At 38.3% G+C, this 19,149-nt stretch overlaps 1 protein-coding gene across 2 annotated transcripts in view; it reads right to left on the bottom strand.

Annotated features, from left to right (window-relative positions):
- Window positions 1-1,197: 1,197 nt before the first annotated feature.
- LOC122811444 (neural proliferation differentiation and control protein 1-like) overlaps window positions 1,198-19,149 on the bottom strand; it is a 311,459-nt gene continuing 293,507 nt past the window's right edge. For both annotated transcript variants that reach the window (XM_044083289.1, XM_044083290.1), the window contains 3 exons: window positions 10,964-11,043; window positions 2,509-2,599; window positions 1,198-1,396 (listed from right to left, as the gene is read on the bottom strand). In XM_044083289.1, the coding sequence (XP_043939224.1) occupies window positions 1,319-1,396; window positions 2,509-2,599; window positions 10,964-11,043 (249 nt within the window). In that variant the 3' untranslated portion in view covers window positions 1,198-1,318. The remainder of the gene's footprint in view (window positions 1,397-2,508; window positions 2,600-10,963; window positions 11,044-19,149) is intronic.

The raw sequence follows: 19,149 nt of genomic DNA, 5'->3' as shown, positions 1-19,149 counted from the left end.
TCACACATACATATTCATTGTTTACTAATCTGCTTTGCTGTCACCATTGTGAACACTCATTATCAAAGCTTCCAAATCTGTGTTGTGTAAAAAATAACTTGTTTACCTCCATAATCACATTTTCATGGGGTGCTAGTTTCTGTACCTCAGCTTGTATTCATGTAATAGCAGAAAATACCATGGGTAATAGGAAAAAGGAATATTCTTTTTTCTTTTTCTTTCTTTCTTTGGTGATTAAATAAGAAAATGATTGATGAAAGAAATGTGTAGGACAAAATTAAGTTTCTAAAACCTGGATTAGAGTGAGTCAGATGTACTAGCACCATGTTTTTTTGTGTTATTTGTTAACAAGCCCTTTCTAAACAACAAAAAAAATGTACTCAGGTTAAGGGGACAGAGCTACAGATTAATGCTTTATTTAAGGCTTTGCTGAAAGAGGAAAACTAAGAGAGATGCCATATATGTACATGCTACAGAATAAGCAGTGGTCCCACAAGGAGTTTGAAAGTAAAGATAGAATATTCCTACTTATCTGCTGAACAAGGATCCCAATGGACAGACAAGCCTTTGTTCTATAGTTACCTTCTCATACATATTATACACACCCTTTGTTTGTTCACACTTGTTAGTCAATGGAGTTACTGCATAAGTGTGAAGTTATCAGTTAAAACACAACATTCCATCTGGGACATGTGAGCAGAATTATGCAGGACTGCAAAACAAACAAGCAGACGTCAAAAGTGACTAGTACTGAAAAAGTATCTGGCACATAGCATTCTTATTTGCTGTAGTTACTAATTATGTACTAGCATGCAATTTCCATGTGTAATAGAGCTACAGTTATAAAATAGTTCAAAACAGCATGCAACATCAGTCACCAAATGAGGGTTGAGTAAAGTGCTAATCATTCCATGCGTGTGCATATCTATAGTGATGTCATCACCTACCAACTACCAGTGGCAGATCTGCTTGCAGCTTCATAAACTGCCATGTATAGAGAGTACTTCCAATGAGAAGTAATTTACTAAAGAGTAACTATCATCCAGAATATGTTGTTCTGATACAATAATGGAAAATAAAAGATTTTTTTTCTGACAGAACACAACTTAGAAATCGTGGTACCCCACCGACAGAGAAAGACGTGTCACAGATGTATAGATAAAAATCAAACAGTTTGTGTCACTTACACCACTGCAATGTTATACACAGGCTGAGAGTTTATTATTTAAAACAGAACTGTTTCCCACTGCTACACAGAAATTCAGTTTTAAGCTATCAGTCACACTGGTTAGTATGCCTTGTTCACATGGATGGTATGCTATTTGGGAGCAGTGTAAGAGGTGCCATGGAGGACAGATGTGTCAAACAGAGGATTGTGGATTTCCATCTCTCCAGTCTGCAAATAAAAAAAGGATAAAAAAATAATTAAATCAAATATCAACTGTAAACAGCATCAGTACTTTCCAGGTGCTAAATTTTTGGTGATGTCTCACATTGCATTCCATATTTATTATCTTGATAAAGAACATTTGGCTTTGTTCTAAGAAAATGCTCTGACAGTGGCATTCATGGGTCAGTGTGGTATCACTGGCTGCAGAACCTTTTCATCATTATTTTACAGTTCCAAATTAGGACTGGATCAGGACTGGAGAAGAGACACTGGTCACCACCTGAATGTTATTTATTTATTTTTTGGAAAGTATAACACGATTCCAGTTAATCTCAAACAGGATGTCAGGTGACCAAGTTTCTACATCTAAGAACTACAAACCCAACTGGGTATTGTTAAGACTTTGGTGAAGATTTCAGCAAAAGTGATGGCAAGAGAGAGGCTGTCTGAAAATAATGTCAGTTATGAGCTTCTAACACTATTATATAATAGTTTCTAAGCAGCAGGGTTGAGAAACTGAAAGTATTTCCTTGTGGTAAACTTTGCATTAAAACTACCAGTGATATACCATTCATATGTCATATACAGAGGGATCTAGGTTCTAATGCTTTTCCAAACACTAAGTTTGCATATAGAATGACAATATGTAAAACTGTAGCGAATATTAAAATGAAAGTAATTTCATGCATGTAGTTTCACTCACTCTTACAATGTCAGCAGTCTGAAAGCATTTCAGGACTGTGGAAATGTCCCTCTATCAAACCGAATCTTACATTTTCTGTTTGACATGATTTCGTTACGAGAAACAACACATCATTTTACTTTGTTGTTCATGCATATCTACTTCTCTCTTCTTACACAGGTGTGCCATCAGTTCATCCATTAATTCATTAATTCATTCATTGTTTAGATGGCCAGGAATGTTCATGCCCAACTTTTAGGGTGGTGACTTTGAGACACTAAGTAGCTATGTGATTTTTTCAGAATCATGTATAAGTAAAATCTTGCTACTTAAACTCTGATTTGCTAGATATGAAGGCTAGAGTTCCAACTGTATGGCACAATACTGACATGGAATTCCTTAAAATGGGAGAGAGGAAATTAACAGAAACACTTACTGGTGCCAGCCCAGGGCACTCGTATACTGTGTAGTCACCATTTTCAGCCTCTGAGTCTGTAGACATCTGTTTTTCAGGCTTTGGGACTCCTCTGATAAGGGAAAAGAAAATATATATAATCATCTCAAATGCAATGAATTAATTCAAGAGTGAACTAATCCTATCAGGCATGCTGGGGCAGAAATTCTGAGATGTAAATGAAAATAAACTAGATAACTACAGTAATTTCTAGTCTGGTTAAACAATTTAAGATTGCGTGTGTACACGTATATACACACACACACACACACACACACACACACACACACACACACACACACACACACACACACACACACTTCTAACCTACCTAGCTTGCCAGTTTGTGTAGATCAGTGCAGCTGTTCCAGCTCTTTGTGAAACTATATAACACAAACAACTTTTTTGTTCCTGTTGTCATACAGTGGTGTAGTTGAGATAAATATTGCTACTGAGATGGTCTGGTATACAAAAAAAAAAAAAAAAAAAAAAAGCTTCAACACAGCGTTCTGAAATAAATACACGTAGAAATACTCCCAACTTCAAGCACTGTGACACCTAATGACAGGATGGTAGGGTATCACCTCAGGAATGGATGAAGGTGGATGTGATTCTGCTTCTAGAAAGTGGGAGTAAGTGAGAGGCAAAATAAGAGATTAGTTACTTCAACATCAGTGATTGGAGTACCGAAGGACTTGTTGGAAAGCATTGCAGAGTATTTTAATACATAATGAGTACAGGATCCAAGTCAGCATACAAATACAGCAGCAGGGTAATCTCTTTAAGAGGTTTAAAATTCTAAAACTACTTTGTCTTTCTATTGTTTTCCTTTGCCTTTTAACTTTTCTTACTTCTTTGTTCCCTTCTTAGTCTATAAGTTCTATTTCTGTACTCTGTATTTTTTATTCACTTCCATTTGAGATTTCTTTTCAAGGAAATTCAATTTTAAACCTTTAAGAAGCAATTTTATAAGCCAAACTGTATTGCAACCCCTGAAAACTGATAAAAAACTATTGTGAATCTACTACTTTATTTGAAATGTACAAGAACTATCTATTGTTCTACTTTATAAAAAAATGTATATATAATAACTGTATTTGAACTCTCTAAAGTTTTGCAACTATGTGAACTTAGAACGTTGACCTATTTAATCTGTACAACTTAAATTTGCTTCCACTGTTTATTGCCTTTGAACCCTTGTTGTGGTTGAAAGGGTTTCTGGACCAGTCCACTAACTTGGTTACTAAATAGTACATAAATAAATAAATAAAATAAATAAAGGTTATCTCAGAGAAATGTAATAGATCCTTGGAAAGGCCACTAAAATACTTAACAGCAAAGGGCTGTATGGCTGCGGGCTATCAATATATTTTGCAAGGCATCTGACACCGTCCACTACACAAGAGTGTATGTGATTTAGTGAACTCTGGTCTGGTCTCCAGCATGGTATTGCCGATTACAGCTAGACATCAAGACATGCAGGACAATAGCAAATGGAATCAGCAGTATAGAAAGTTAAGCTAGAAACACTCTTTGATATCCTTCATCTAAATAGATCTATTGGTAGAGCAAACACCAGCTCTAGAGAACAAAACCTATACTACGACATCAACAACACAAAATGGCATGACAGGTGGTTAATCTGAGGTATTCCCTGCTTCTGGAATAAGCTGTCCTTACATATTAAGCAGAATACTTCCCTAAGCAACCTTTAAAACCTGTCTGGAAGACTGGATGAGTAATCAGAAACATTCTCTTGGGATATGTGGTGAAAAGCTCCTTAATGGGGGGCACTGCTGCTATCCCATTTGTGGCAGAGCTTCACAATGTTGGTCTTGGCCATAAGCATAGTTGCAACATATGAGTTCCTACTTACTTGGTGTTCTTTATATGGCTGAGCCTCTACATCTTCTTAGAGTGAGACCTCAACCTGGACCAGCTAGTCCAAATGCCCACTAGAGCATAAAACATCCCTGACCTGGTCCTTACAGACATGATAAGTTTGGGACACCACCTAACCCTGGAACATTTAGGAATTTATTCCAAGGACAACTTGCAAGATTTCAAGCCCCCCACCCCCCTACCCCAGGGATCACCTCTACCCATGCAGAGTTGCTCACAAAGTGAATGTACAACCATGTGTACAGTTGCATAGAGGCAGTGGCACCTACCTGAAATAAGCACAGGATAAACTCAAAAAATAAGACACCCTGATGGAATCACAGCATAAAACAGTTGTATAACAAAAGGAAAAAAAGTCACATCCAAAAATAGGACGTGCAATGCCCAGCAAGGCAAGAACTCCCTCATCAAACTTAATGAGCACCTCGGGGTACTAATTAAGTGTACCAAAGTCAAATATGAGGTAAAGGTAGCCTCACAAGCTAAGGACAATTATAAGTAATTTTCTACTATGTCCACACCCTCAAAGGCAATACACAACACTGCAATAAAATAATTGTACATGCAGCTACCTATACTAAGCTGGAGGATATAGTTAATCTACTAGCTAATAAGTTCAGCTCCAATTTTGCCCCACTTTCACCACTAGACACTTTTCAAGAAATGCCCCCAACCGTAACTTACATAACTATCACTAGGAAACAGATCTTAAAAGCGTTCTCTAAAGCAAAAAAAAAACACTGTATCCATGGGACCTGATAATATCCCAGGTTGCCTCCTTAATAGCATGAAACATGACCTATTGGCCCCAATAGAATCACTGTTCAACCAGATCCTACAAGCAGGCTTCTTGCTGGATGAATGGAGGACTGCAACTGTTATCCCTCCACACAAGGGGGGCACCCAAAGACCTGGGAAACTAAAGTTACATAAGCCTGACGTGTCTCATATGTAAAGCCATGGAAAGAATAATCATGGATATGATAAATAATAACATAAGTAACCTTCAGACATTGTATCCAACTCAGTATGGATTTTTTAAGCATAGGTCATGGCTACTGGATCTGGTGGACGTCTTTGAGAAAGGCACAGAAGCAATGGGTCAGGGCAACCTGTCATACTGCCTACCTCAACCTGGCCAACTAGGGCATTGTAGATAAGCTCACAAAATTAGGTATAAACCCCAATATCACCACTACTCACAGATAGGATCCAAGAAGTTAGGATAAGGAAATCTACTTCAATTAAATGGCAGGTCACTAGTGCGGTCCTTCAGGGCTAAGTGCTGGGGCTTCTTCTCACTGGCATCTACTTCTCTGATGTCAAGGCTAATGTTAAAGGCCTCTGTCTGACAAAGATTACAGATGATTGCAAACTAGGTGCTGCCATAAAATTCCCTGATGACACAAATATCCTACATGAAGGCCTGACTTAGACTAATAACTGGTGCCAGAGTCATGGTCTAAAACTCAATGCCAAGAATTTCATAATAGTCTCTGTCAGAAAGACTTGGGTTGGGAGGGTGGCCTAATGGTTAAGGTGTTTGCCTTAAAAACACAAAGTACAGGGTTTGAGTCTCACAAGGGATAATTGGGCTAGGCTTAAAATGGCTTGCAAGGGCAGTTAGCCTAGTACTAACCTATAGGGAGGGTGGCCTAATGGTTAAGGTGTTTGCCTTACAAACACAAGGTGCAGGGTTTGAGTCTCAATCTATGAACCTATGAACCTATAAAGACTGCCACCCCTGCAAATTGCTAAACTGATAATATACCCCTAATAGTAGACCAAATGATCAGGGATTTGGGAACTCATGTGGACACTGACTTGGCCTTTGATCACCATGTGTCTAATGTAGTAAGGAATTAATTTTATGTTGTCAACTTATAAGCAAGGGTGTGACATCCAGGTCCAAGGCTGTCATTGTTCCATTGCATTCGTCATCATTAGACGAATCATTGAGTACATTGCTGTCCTTTGTGTATGTACATGACCTGGCTTATGCAACAGCTGGAGCATCCTTAGAGATTCCCCTCAAAAAGAATACATGGAGGAGGTTAACATGTCCTATGTGGACTGCCTCAAAGCCTTATTCTTATACTTGGTCTCCTACAAACTACTAAGAGGCGATCTCTGCCTGGCCTACAATGCATCTTCTGATCCAGCCTTAATAGGTTTAGAGGTTTAAAGAGGAGTACTTGGCTAGCTACCCTTGTGAGACATTTTAAGCCAAGTCAGTTTCCCTAAAAGATGTGAATAAAACACTATAACTTGTTATAAGGTAAACACCTTAACCATTATGGTAACCTCCCATCTTTAATGAACCTGTTGCTCATAGGCAAAACAAACAGCATCAGAAAAACTTCATCTGGGACTCTCAGCTTTGCCTGCAACATAAATAAGACATATTTGAAAAACAAGTGCCTGTCTTAGAGACTGCTCCTTCTCTGGTCCAGGCCCCCCAAGACTTATTCAAGGGCAACCTGGATCAGTGGATGGGGAATCATAAATTTAAGTCTCGTCTGGCACCTATGTCCATATTAGAAAGAGGGGGCTTGTAAATGCTTGACAACCCATGCCTAAGTTAGATACACCCTACAGAAAATCTCTGGGATCCAAACTGGTCCACTACATTTGGGGAGCAATGCTAGGCTTAAAAAAGTTTTTTAGCTCCATTATTATATCAATCACTATGATCTCATGAACAACAACCTTCACAAGGCCATATCACTTATTGTTTTCCATGTATTATCCCATTGTAGCCCAACATTCTGCCTGTTTTTCTTGCTACTTTACATACTGTGCTGTGACTCTGGGATAATCTGTTACGTCTTTCTTGGCTAGTCATTGCAACATCCTCAGTTTTCTAGATGTATATTTTTTATGTGTTCTATACCTCAAACATATGGTCTTATATATTTTTTCTCAGCTGCCATTCTCATGGGATCACAGGAAATTGCTAGCCTATTGGCCCTGAGGCCCTTACAAGCCTAGCCAAGAATTTAGCCCATGTTCTGACAAGTCGGCACCTGATGCCCCTGTCCAGGAGGGACACAGGTGGAATCCCAGGGGTGTATTTTCTGTTCCCCATCCAGTTATTCAGGTTGTGCTTAAAAAGGGTTAATGAGGTACTCTGCTTGACATGGAGAGCGTATCTATTCCATAGAAGGGGGAGTCTCTAGACCACAAATCTGTCCTGCCAACAAGTCCTGTTGATGTCACAGACCAGGCTGAGGTCACGTGTGCAGATTACACAAGTGGAGCATGACTTGCAGATATGAAGCAGTCCCATCAAGGCGGGGTCTAAGATTACTTTGTATGCCAGACAGAGGTCACCTCTGAGGAGTCTGTATGAAATTGAGTAGATTATCTGTGTAGGGTAGATATTTGAAGCCCTGGATTCTCTTGGTGAGGGACCTCTGTGGTATCTCCAGCTGCTGCATGTGCTTTGTGAGGTACATACCAAAAGGGGCATTGTACTCAGTAATGGGTCTTATAAGGGAAGAATACAGGATGTTATGACCTCTTTGTCACTGGATGAGATACCTTTACTAATGAGGTGGGCCATGTAGAAAGCTTTCTTGACAACAGAGTCAATATGGTGGTCAAAAGTCAGTTTGCTATCAACCTGGGTGCCCAAGTCTCTCACAACTGATTGCGTGCTTAGGACCTTGTTATTAATGTGATAATCTGTGTGGACATCACTCTCCCCAAAGGTGATGATGATGCATTTTTTGGCATTCGGTTTGAGGCCATGTTTTTGGCTCATAACTATTCTTCTCATCTCATCTACATTTCTCATCTTATAAAGCCTCTTGGGTACAGATACCTTTTTTGTAGATTTCTGTGTCACCTAGAAATGGACACACCTTTCTAATGAGTCCATTTGCTATATTACCAATGAGATGTTAACTATTATAATCGTATCACTTGTGTGTTAACCAATGGAAAGATGGCACCATGCCACAAAAATGAATAAAGCATGCTGCATGTAGAGGAGACAATGGTAGTGTACAAGGCTAGGAAGAACAGGTACCAGGACGAAATGCTGCTCAACAGAATGGCTGTAAGCATAAAAAATGGTTATCTTTTATACAGTCGATCATTAAACAAATACTGAGCTAATCACATATTTTCCATTTCTACAGTGTTTAGCTCCAAGTGAGTTTTCTAGCTGAACAACGTACACATTAACTAACTTACTTAATTTACAAACATAATTTCCGCAACTTGGCAGCATGGCTAGTATGAGTTTTCCAGCTGAAAAACAAGATAGCTTACTTATACTTTTGATTTACAATATGTAATATCTACAACTGAGTGACATGGTAAACTCTGGCTAATCGATTTAGTGTTATGATGTGGCGATGCAGGCTGCTCATTCTAACTAAAATGTGTAGCGATATAGCCTTAAAGTGCTTTCCCTCTACTCAGACTCTGTTACAATATTCACTACTTCAAGCATAGTTTTTTTTCATTTGTTTTCATTTTTGAACTTCTAATTAGCTGTGGTGCCAGATCTTTTTTTTTCAGGACGTTAAAAGGCAAATTTGAGGTACATGATGGCTGTAATTTACAGCATCGCGCATCCCTTTCCTCACTGGAGTACCATTTATCATAACCTGTGATTTGCTGTGCAAATTGTCATTTAACTTTTCCCATCATTTAAAGGCTGTACAAGACCTGCTAAATGGTCATGTAACTGGTTTTATTTATCCTCCCTTAATTCCCATGGTACTTATGGGGAGATGCATTCCATCTGCACCCATTGCCTTATTTAGCATACCTTCAATTTTCAACGTTCTTTCACAACACTTTCTTCGCAGAGTTTGACCAACTCCTTCATTAAGAACATTTTAGCCTGCCTGGCAGGGTTATTTCACTATAATATATTTGAGTAAAGCTGGAGCAGAAACACCCATTTAGTATTTCTAAATTTCCTGCCAGACCCTGCTCAGTTCCCATGCTTTGTCAAACCATAATGCCCCTCTTATGTAGTTTATATGTTCCTTAACATAATATAAAATTATTTGTTCTCTTTCAGATGGACTTACTATATTTTTGACAGTTTGAACATTTCCTCTTCTTGTTTTTTTGTTATTTGTCTGTGGGTTTAGCTAATCATATCAATATAATGTTATGAATTTATTTACAATGTTTGAATAGTTTTCTCTTCAGCTTTATCTTTTATACCACCTCCTTGGCAATCATGGTGTCTTTTTTTATTTGTTAAGCTTCATGTGTTATAGCTGGCTTATGATAGCAAAGCTCAGACCTTCCTCATTGTTCGTCCTCTCCACTGGTTGTTCAACTCTTTATCATTACACACAAACTCCTCTGCAGAAATGTTTACATGACTAGTTTGTGCAGTAGAATTTATTGTTAGCCACAGTGGCTCAGTGGATAGCGTTGCCACCTCACATCAAGAGGTTCCCTGGTTTGATTCTCAGCTGGGGTGCCTTCTGTGCAGACTCTGCATGTCCTCCCTGTGTTCATGTGAGTTTTCTATGGGTGCACTGGTTTCCTCCCACAATCCAAAGACAGTAGGTGGATTGGACACCCTAAAGTGGCCATAGGTATGAGTGTGTGCTGTGGAAGAACTACTGTGGCAGGGCTAGCCACCTGGTGGTGTAAACCCTGGCTCTAGTTGATTGTCAAGTGTTGAAGTGACACCCCGACCCCATATGGGAAAAAAGGGTTGTGGATGCATGGATATGTTATGGTAGTAATTGCTTCCCAGATGACTTCACAGCACCATCGCCAAGTCAGAATTCCTTAGCTGCCTTTGCAAGCACCGGGTCTAGCATCAGTCCCTTCCACATAGGTTGTACTACTATTTGCTTCATATACAGCATCAAAAATAATTTGCGGTTTTATGTTTTTGAATTAAAAGTGCTTAATTTCTTGTCTCTTTTCATGTCTAACATCTCTCCCATAGACACGGACTGCTATTCTTCCAGATGTGGAATAGTTCCTTTCAAAATGTGGAGCAACTAGGTGAAATGTGGAAAATTTGCTAACAGCTTTAACAGGAAGCTCACAACATGGTTAAAATGTGTTGCTCTCATCTTACAAAACATTTTTAAGTGGGACAGTGTGAATCAGTATATTATTTATCAAGGAAAATGAATGAATGGCATTGCTTTTCAATATGGAGCACAGAATGTTTATGAAGCAAAATGAGAAACTGCACTTCTAATCAGGTACAGTTGAGAAGTATGTAATATTCATTGTCTGCCATTGTACACCTCATTTCATTGTGAATGGGAATCAATTTAGTACAGCCCACTATGGCAAAGTGGGTACAGTGCTGGGACATTTTGCAGTGTGCAGTTTTTGAGGGGGCTAGATCAGTCATTGTATGTGTGAGAGGAGTATTTGTGAACCCTAGAGATCAATTTGGAGCTCTGAATTCAGGCCCTGCTAAACAGTTTCCTCCAATTATTATTATTAGTTACATTATTAATTCCAGAATGATCCCTGCACCCTGTATCCCAAAGCAGTCTCCTCATTCATTCTCATACCAGCATGAACTTACTCTTCCATTGCCACAATCTTTTTCTTCTGGCTCTGAAAATGGTGGACTTCCATGGATGCAGCTAACCTTGTGTCTGCAGGCTTAAGGGGGGAGAAACAATATATAATGGATTAGGAGCACCACCTTGAAATGCACATACATATTACTGAGCAAATCACTGATAGACTAACAAGTTACAGTTTATTTAATTATATATATTTATTTACTCATTAAATTGCTGCGTAAATGAATTGATCAGCAAAGATACATTTCAGGTATGACAGAGCATCAAACAAAACATAATGTATTACAAAAACATGGGTCACTACTGAAAATGTTATTTATTTGTTTGTTTTTGATTACCTGGAAAATCTGACTAGGTATAAAAAACATTTAACAAGTAATCAGCATATTACATACAATATATTGTACATACAGCTCACTTGTATCTATAGAACATTCAGCATTATTGTACAAGACATGTATAGAGTCACATTTCAGTTTAGGACACAGATAGCAAATGAGGCAAATGCACATTTTATCCAAACATCTACATAAAGTGGATATCACAACTTGTGGCCTACATAAAGAAATTATTTCTACATGCACTGATTCCCAACTTGTTTTGTGTTGTGACTCAGTGGCTAGGAAGCAGGAATATAGTGTGGAGCACACACAGTAAACACAATGTAAAAAAATGACTGAATTTCGGCAGTACAGAGTAATCAGAAAGCACAACAACCATCCAAGGCCGTCAAAATTGCATGTAGGACAGAAATGTGAAGATTTCAAGCTTTCCTCTTGAAATTAAAAAACAGCAGTCACAGGACAATGAAGGCACAAAGTTACAAAAGGAATATTTTTTTCTGCAGAATGGGGTAAGCCCTGCACATCTTTTACCACCCTGTCACTCGTCTTGTATATACTAAGAAGACGATGAAGCTTGGGTGTTCGCTTAAGTAGTTTATTGCATACAAACACATCAGGATGGATGGTAGAGCATTAAACTTAAACGTGCCATCTACATGCATGCTTTCACTCTGGCTACTCACTCAAAATGGCACTTTTGTTTGCATGTGGTCAGTACTTATATGCACATGCCCACTGACTGGAATGCTTCTTAAAGGTATATCACACACTCTGATCAACATCCTCTCTCTTTACTGAGCTGTCTCATATAAGCAATGACATTTCAATAGACATGCAATTATACATACACTAATAAACAAACCAAAAGTCATGTCCAGGTTGCCGTGTGTCTGGAACTAGGTCTAGATATGTGACCTGATCTCATAATGTAGTAGTTATGACTGGGCTTAGCAACAGGGTAGTCACTGGGGAATGTTCTGCTTCAGGACTCTTGGGTATATTCAGGGATTGCTGATGGAATGTCCTCTGGAACAAGAATATTGGACATGTCACTCTGAGAATTAGAGTCTTTGTCACAGCCAAGATGCTGTAATGCTGGTTTTGACACTGGTAATAAATGTCTCCAGTTTTGCCTGAATTCCATTCCTTGTGATTACACAATGTATGATCCTGGCTCTTGACACAACCTTTCACAAATCTGATGCAATCAAAACCTTTTGTTGTCTGTATCTACACTACCTCCCCTTCTTTTAATAAACTGAGCAATTTACTGGTGTTATCACGGTAGGACTTCTGGGACAAATGCTTTTTCAACAGTCGGGTTCTCACTGCTTTTTTATTTTTAGCACATGGAACCAATAAATTGCTGCTGATTGGTAATGTGGTTCTGGTTTGTCTCCACATAAGTCTGGGCAGGTGAACCAAGATGATTATCATGAGGAATGTTTCTGAGATTTAGCAAGATTAGAAAAACATTGGTATTGTCACATTTGGATTTCTCTAACAGCAGTTTTGCACTTTGAACTGCACGTTCAGCCAAGCTGTTTGCTTGCAGGTACTCAGGACTGCTCCTAATATGAACAAAGTCCCACGTTTCTGCAAATCTCTTGAACTGCTGACTTGTAAACTGTGCACCATTGTCAGAAATAACTCTGTGTGGACTACTATCTACAGAAAAATGTCTCTTCAACTTAGTAATGACAGTATTGGGTGTGAGGTTAGGAAGTAGGTCAATCTCGAACCAATTAGAATAAGAGTACTTACACCAAATAATGTTGATCATTTGACTCAAAGATATTTGTCGCTACTATCAACCAAGGTAGTTCAGGAATCAGGCTTAACTGAAGTGGTTCTTTTTGCTGATGCAGCTTTGTACTATTACAAACTGAACAAGATGAAAGTACTTTCTCGATATCTCTAGTAGTCCTCTCGCCCTTCTCTTGGTAGAGGTAGTTCCTGGGTGGCCACAAGCAATATTTTAATGTAATCTTGTTGTAAGGACTTTGGAACAATCACTTTAGGACCTTTCATTATGATACCATTGTCTGACAAAATCTCATCTCTATATGGAAATATGGTTACACTTCTACTGGTAAACAAGATTGTTTTGAAGGCCATTCTTGACTGCTAAAGAAGTTTAGCTTCTGGAGAACTGGATCTGAAGCTGTGTGAGTTCTAAGCTTATTAAGATGTGTGGAGGAAAAATTTCTCATTTCCATGACTTCAAAATCAGATTGCTCATTCTTTTGCTGTTCTGTGTTTTTCTGGGTGATCTGGATAAGGTATCAGCAAGGTAAAGAAGTTTGCCTTTTCTATAAACAAGATTGAAATTGTACTTTTGCAATTTCAGCATCATGCATTGTAATCTGGCAGGAGCTGTGTACATAGACTTTCTCACAATAGTGACTAGAGGTTGCTGATCAGTTTCTATCTGGATTGGTTGACCATAAATATAATCATGGAACTTCGAACATGCAAACACAATTACCAAAAGCTCTTTCTCAATCTGGGCATACTGCATTTTGGTTTGGGTAAGAGTTCTAGATGCATAGTCTACTGGTCTACCCTCTTGAAGAATGATTGCACCTAGAGCAAAATTAGAAGCATCACAGAAAATAGTAACTGGTTTGTGAACATCATAATAGCATAGAGTTGGTGGATTGGCAATCTTCTGTTTCAGGAGATGAAATACTCTTTGGTGTTGCTCTGACCATGACCAGGTTATGTCTTTGTGTGTCAGCTCTCTGAGCGGTTCTGAAAGTTTGCTCAAATCTGGAATGAACTTGCCTAAATAATTGGCCATGCCAAGAAAACACTGTAGAGCTTGGACATTTTCTGGAGCTGGCATCTCGAGAATTGCTGTTTGCTTGGAAGGATCTGGTTGTAAGCCTTAAATGGTAAATAAATGTCCCTCATAAGTAACTTCTTTCAGTTTGAATTTACATTTCTGAGGATTCAGTTTAAGATTCACTTTGCATGTTCTTTCCAGACCTTTTTTGATGTTTCTATCATGTTCAACTTCACCATTGCCTCCTACCAGAATGTCATCTACAATAATAGCACATGGATAGCCAGAAAAAATTAGTTCCATTTCACATTAAATACTTCATTGGCAGAATTTATTCCAAATGGCATTCTCAGAAATCTGTACCTCCTGAATGGTGCACCAAATGTGGTTAGCAATGAAGATTTATGATCAAGCAAAATTTGCCAAAAATGAACTCTTTGCATCTAAGACAGAAAAAACAGTGGCATTTGGCATGAGGGCAGCAACCTCCTTGACTGTGCGCATAGGATGATGAGGCATTTCTAATGCTTTGTTCAAGTCTTTTGGATCAATACATATTCTAATATCATCCGAGCTTTTCTTATGAGCTACTACCATGGAAGATACCCATCCAGTAGGTTCTTCTACTGCACAAATTACTCTTAGCTGCACCATTTTGTCTAGCTCGGCTTTGACTCTGTTGTGCATAGCTACTGGAACTTTCTGTGCTGGTCTGAAAACTGGGCTGACTTTGGGGTCTAACTTCATGGAGTACAAAACTGGTAGGTTGCCTAGTTTGTCTGGGAAAATATCAGCATACTCGGAAAAAAATAGTTTGGGCGAAATTTGAACTGTTACATGGTGGACTTCTTTGTTAACTAGCACAGCCTGCTGGACACACCACTGTCACAACCTAAATCGCTTAGGAAGACTTGAACTGCCTAGTCTACTGCAGTTCAACCAGCTAATAGTGGCACATAAAGTCCTTTACCAACTAGAAAATACACCTGCACTAAAAAATATTATCAGCCCCTACACAAGCACCCACCCACTTCGATCATCCACTAGACACCTAGTTCAAACATACAAATCCAACTACTCAGCTGGTGAAGGTCTGTTTGCCAACTCTGTTGGAAAAAAAATAGAACAGACTTCCAGCTGACTTGACCCTGGAATCCTCACTAACCCGATTCAAAAACAAACTCAATAAATACTTCAAAACTCATTGGTTATTTCCTTGCACCAACCCCGACTAGTGACCTCTCTATTACTTAGGTGCCTTACCTTCAACTCCTTCTAACTTTTTTCTACCACACCATTTCAGGAAGGGTTAATTGTATAACTGCTGCTCAATGTGTCTTAAACGTGAATGTAATATTATGTATATATAACTTTGAAAATAATGTTATGTTTTGTAAAGTGTTTTATAATATGTTAGTACTATATGTGCTAAATGCTGGCATTGCTTATGACTGTAATCTGCTTAAAACTAGCATTTACTAAATGTTCAATGTGTATTATTATCTTGGAGCTTTTCTCCCCAGGCCTGCACTGAAAATGGACATATATCCAGTCGGACTATCCCAGTCAACAAATGTAAAATAAGTAAAATAAATAAATAAGTGAAAACAGTCCCATTTTCAAACTGTCTCTGAGGCCTAATAATGACCGTCTCTTGACTATGTAAAACTGCAATTCATAGCTGTTCACAGCAGAATAACATGAAAGCACTACTGAGCCTTCGGTTTGAATCTATTCACCACCATAAGCAACACGCTTTGCACACTTTGTCAAATCAAGTTGCTCTGCAGCTTTTACTTTAGCAAATGTTTCTGCTGTCATAACACTGCACTTTGAGCCAATATCTGCTTTGAGACCTGTGGGACTCCCATTAATCTGAACACTACAAAATATTTCATTCTTTGCCCATAAATGTACTGCATTGACTGTTTCACCAAGCACAGACACACCATCAACATAGAAAGTAGGGTTGCAGCTTTCTAATTGATCAACTTACCTCTTTGTATGCCCCTTTTTAATAAAAGAATGTGCCTTGTTTGATTTACAAAATCTTTTGATATGATTCCACTTATTTCAAGAATGGCACTGCTCACCACAAGCTAAGCACTTTTCTTGTTTGGAGTCGTGATTTTTACCACAATTGCTACAGTTGACTAAGAGGTTTGGTACTATAACTAGCCTTGTTGATTTATGGTTAGTACTAGAGTTGGAAGTAACCATGAGCCATTTTTGCTTCACTGAGCATGCTCTGGGTTTTACTGGAGTTGCCACATCCTTGGGCCTGTATCTTTTAACCTCGTGCTACATAATATCTACATTAGCTGTGGAAGGTACTGGAAAGCTTGCTGTCTCATTTGTAAGCATACTTGTGTGCCTTTCTGTAAGCTTGTATATCTGACAAATCTCAATGGCCTTATTTAATGTTAAATCACAGTCTCAAAACAAAATCATTTTCATTGTGTCATTATTAATACCAGACACAAGCCTGTCTTTTATCAACTTATCTCTCAAATTACCAAATCTGCATGTTTTAGCCTTATTTCTCAAGTTGGTTATATATGCTGCAAACGTTTCACCAGGCTTTTGATCTCTTGTGTAAAATAAGGGCCTTTCCATTGTAATATTCATTTGGGGGTTGCACATTTCTCTAAATTTACATTTTAGGCATTCAGTGCCTTACTGCATTTCAGCCTGTACCACAATATGGTGGTCTCCCCCTCCCCTGCAAACACAGCAGGTGCATACCATATGAACGCTCTTTCAATGGCTTCTGAACTAGCTAAATTAAGCAGAATAAATGCCTTTGTACATGTGTCTGTCAGAAAAAGCAGCCTGTATGAAAGTAACATATTCCTACTCATACACTCTCCAATTTTCTGCAATATTGTTATCAAACACAAGCGGTGCGGGTCTGCAAAATCCTTCTGCCATGCCCACAGATTATAGTAAAACATAATGCAATCTTGACCCTTGTAATTATGTATGAACATGCACACACATCAGGTACTTGTAATAATATTCAAATGCACAATAATCTCTTCAAAAGACTGCACTTTGCAAAATATTCTTTGAAATAGCTGTACTTTGCAAAATAACTGTACTGTAATACTGCACATAATTGCCAACACTTTGCACACTTTGGATATTTCCAATACCTTTAGTCAATGTGAAAAAGTAGTACATTGTGAAAAAATATGGTAGTTTTTACCTTTTTTATACATTCTATGCAATTAGGGTATTGTTTCAAATATTTTTGTAGCTATTTCAAATATTTTTATCAATATGTCGCAGTTTCGGTCATTTAGTTTAATTAGAAATTCGTTTTGAGCGTTTTGAATACTTTGTTTTACATTTGTAGTGAAAGAAATCATTTAAGCAAGTTTTAGTACCTGGAATTTGATTCTGAGCTGTTTGTGAGTCGTTTGAGCAGCTGGGATGATCCACTCATTTACATTCCTCCACTTCTAACCAGTTGCCATTTGGCTGTGACTCTCGATCCCATTCTGACACACTGTCACTTGTCTTGTACATACTAAGCAGACAATGAGGCTTGGGTGTTCATTTAAGTAGTTCATTGCATGTAAACACATCAGGATGGATGGCAGGAACATTAAACTTAAACAAATCATCTAACTGACTGACTACTACATACATGCATGCTTTCAATCTGGCTGCTCCCTCAAAATGGCATTCTTGCTTGCATGTGCTCTGTACTTATATGCACTTTCCCACTGACTGGAATGTTTCTCAAAGGTATATCACACACTCTGATCTACGCAACCACCCCCAGTTAATAATATATAATCAACACTGAAATGGCCACATACTAGAGGAAATGGAAATTTTCTTTACTTCCTCATGTGGTGAATAAAGAATCGAAAAATATCATTCTTGAAACACAGTACTGACAACTGTCCAACTGAAGTATTTGTATTTTGGGAAAATGTCCATATCTCTCCACAGTGTGAACTGGAGTGGCTCCTAAATGAAAGATACAGTGGTGACATGAAACAGCGATTAAGGTAGTAAACAAGGAAATAGTAACATTTGGAAGGCATGGGTTAGATTCCCCAAGCCTTCCTTTACATACTGTACTATTCTAAGCAAATCAGTTAACCAGACTAAAGACTGCAGGTCAGATGTAACTCAAACATTTTGCCTAGTCTGTCTTACCTGATTAATAAAGACTAAATAAATAAGTAATCATTGGGTGGAATGAAGTAAAATGGCAGTTAAAAATGTCACCAAGAGATGATCACAAATCATGTTGGCAGATAAAACAGAAGGTGCTTCACCTTTGTCAAACTATTACAAATATTTATGGTCTGTGAAACTTACTGTTTACAATTCAGTACTGATTACAATAATAATGAAGAGGGCATTTATGATTTGTATCATTTCTGAGGGGTATGCTTTAGCAAGATATTAATATGGCAGCTGATCTGGGCGTCAGACTGATGTAAAATTATTAATAGACATTTCAAGTGTAGCTGAAGGCATTAGATCCTGCAAAACTTTAGTGTAGTAATTTGTAGTGGGAATGCATCGATCAGCATTCAGCCTTCAAGGTTTTCTGACCTATTATTGTATAGTTCACAGTAAAAAAATAATTGTTTAAACTTGCAAGGCCAACTACTTTGAGTGGGTTTCCTAAAGCCTGCACAGCTTTATGCTTGGCATCATTGTGCAATTGATTTCTGATTCATAAAATAAAATAAACTTAGACTAAGTTTGTAATAATTAAAAGATATACAAAAAATTCTTAAGGGTTATGATAAGGATCAGATTCTAATATATTTCATGATTCCTAAAGCAAATAGGAAGGATGCGGGTATCAGCCTGAAGATTAGCTGTAACTAAGTGTAGCAGTTTGGAGTACGTATGCATCAACTATCCAAAACAGAAACCATTGTTCACCAGGTCACTTCTCACCACTGCACTGCAGTTCAAGACAGGAACAAGGATGTTTCTGTTGTTCAGGACAATGGCAACAGTAGCAGAAGTGCTTGTGGGCCAGACTGTCCCATCACCCTCTGGCCTGCCATCAAAT

This window comes from Protopterus annectens, chromosome 9.part0, assembly GCF_019279795.1.
Source record: "Protopterus annectens isolate FY-2018-M chromosome 9.part0, PAN1.0, whole genome shotgun sequence".
In the NCBI taxonomy this organism is placed as follows: domain Eukaryota; kingdom Metazoa; phylum Chordata; order Ceratodontiformes; family Protopteridae; genus Protopterus; species Protopterus annectens.
This window is presented reverse-complemented; position numbering and strand designations above follow the sequence as displayed.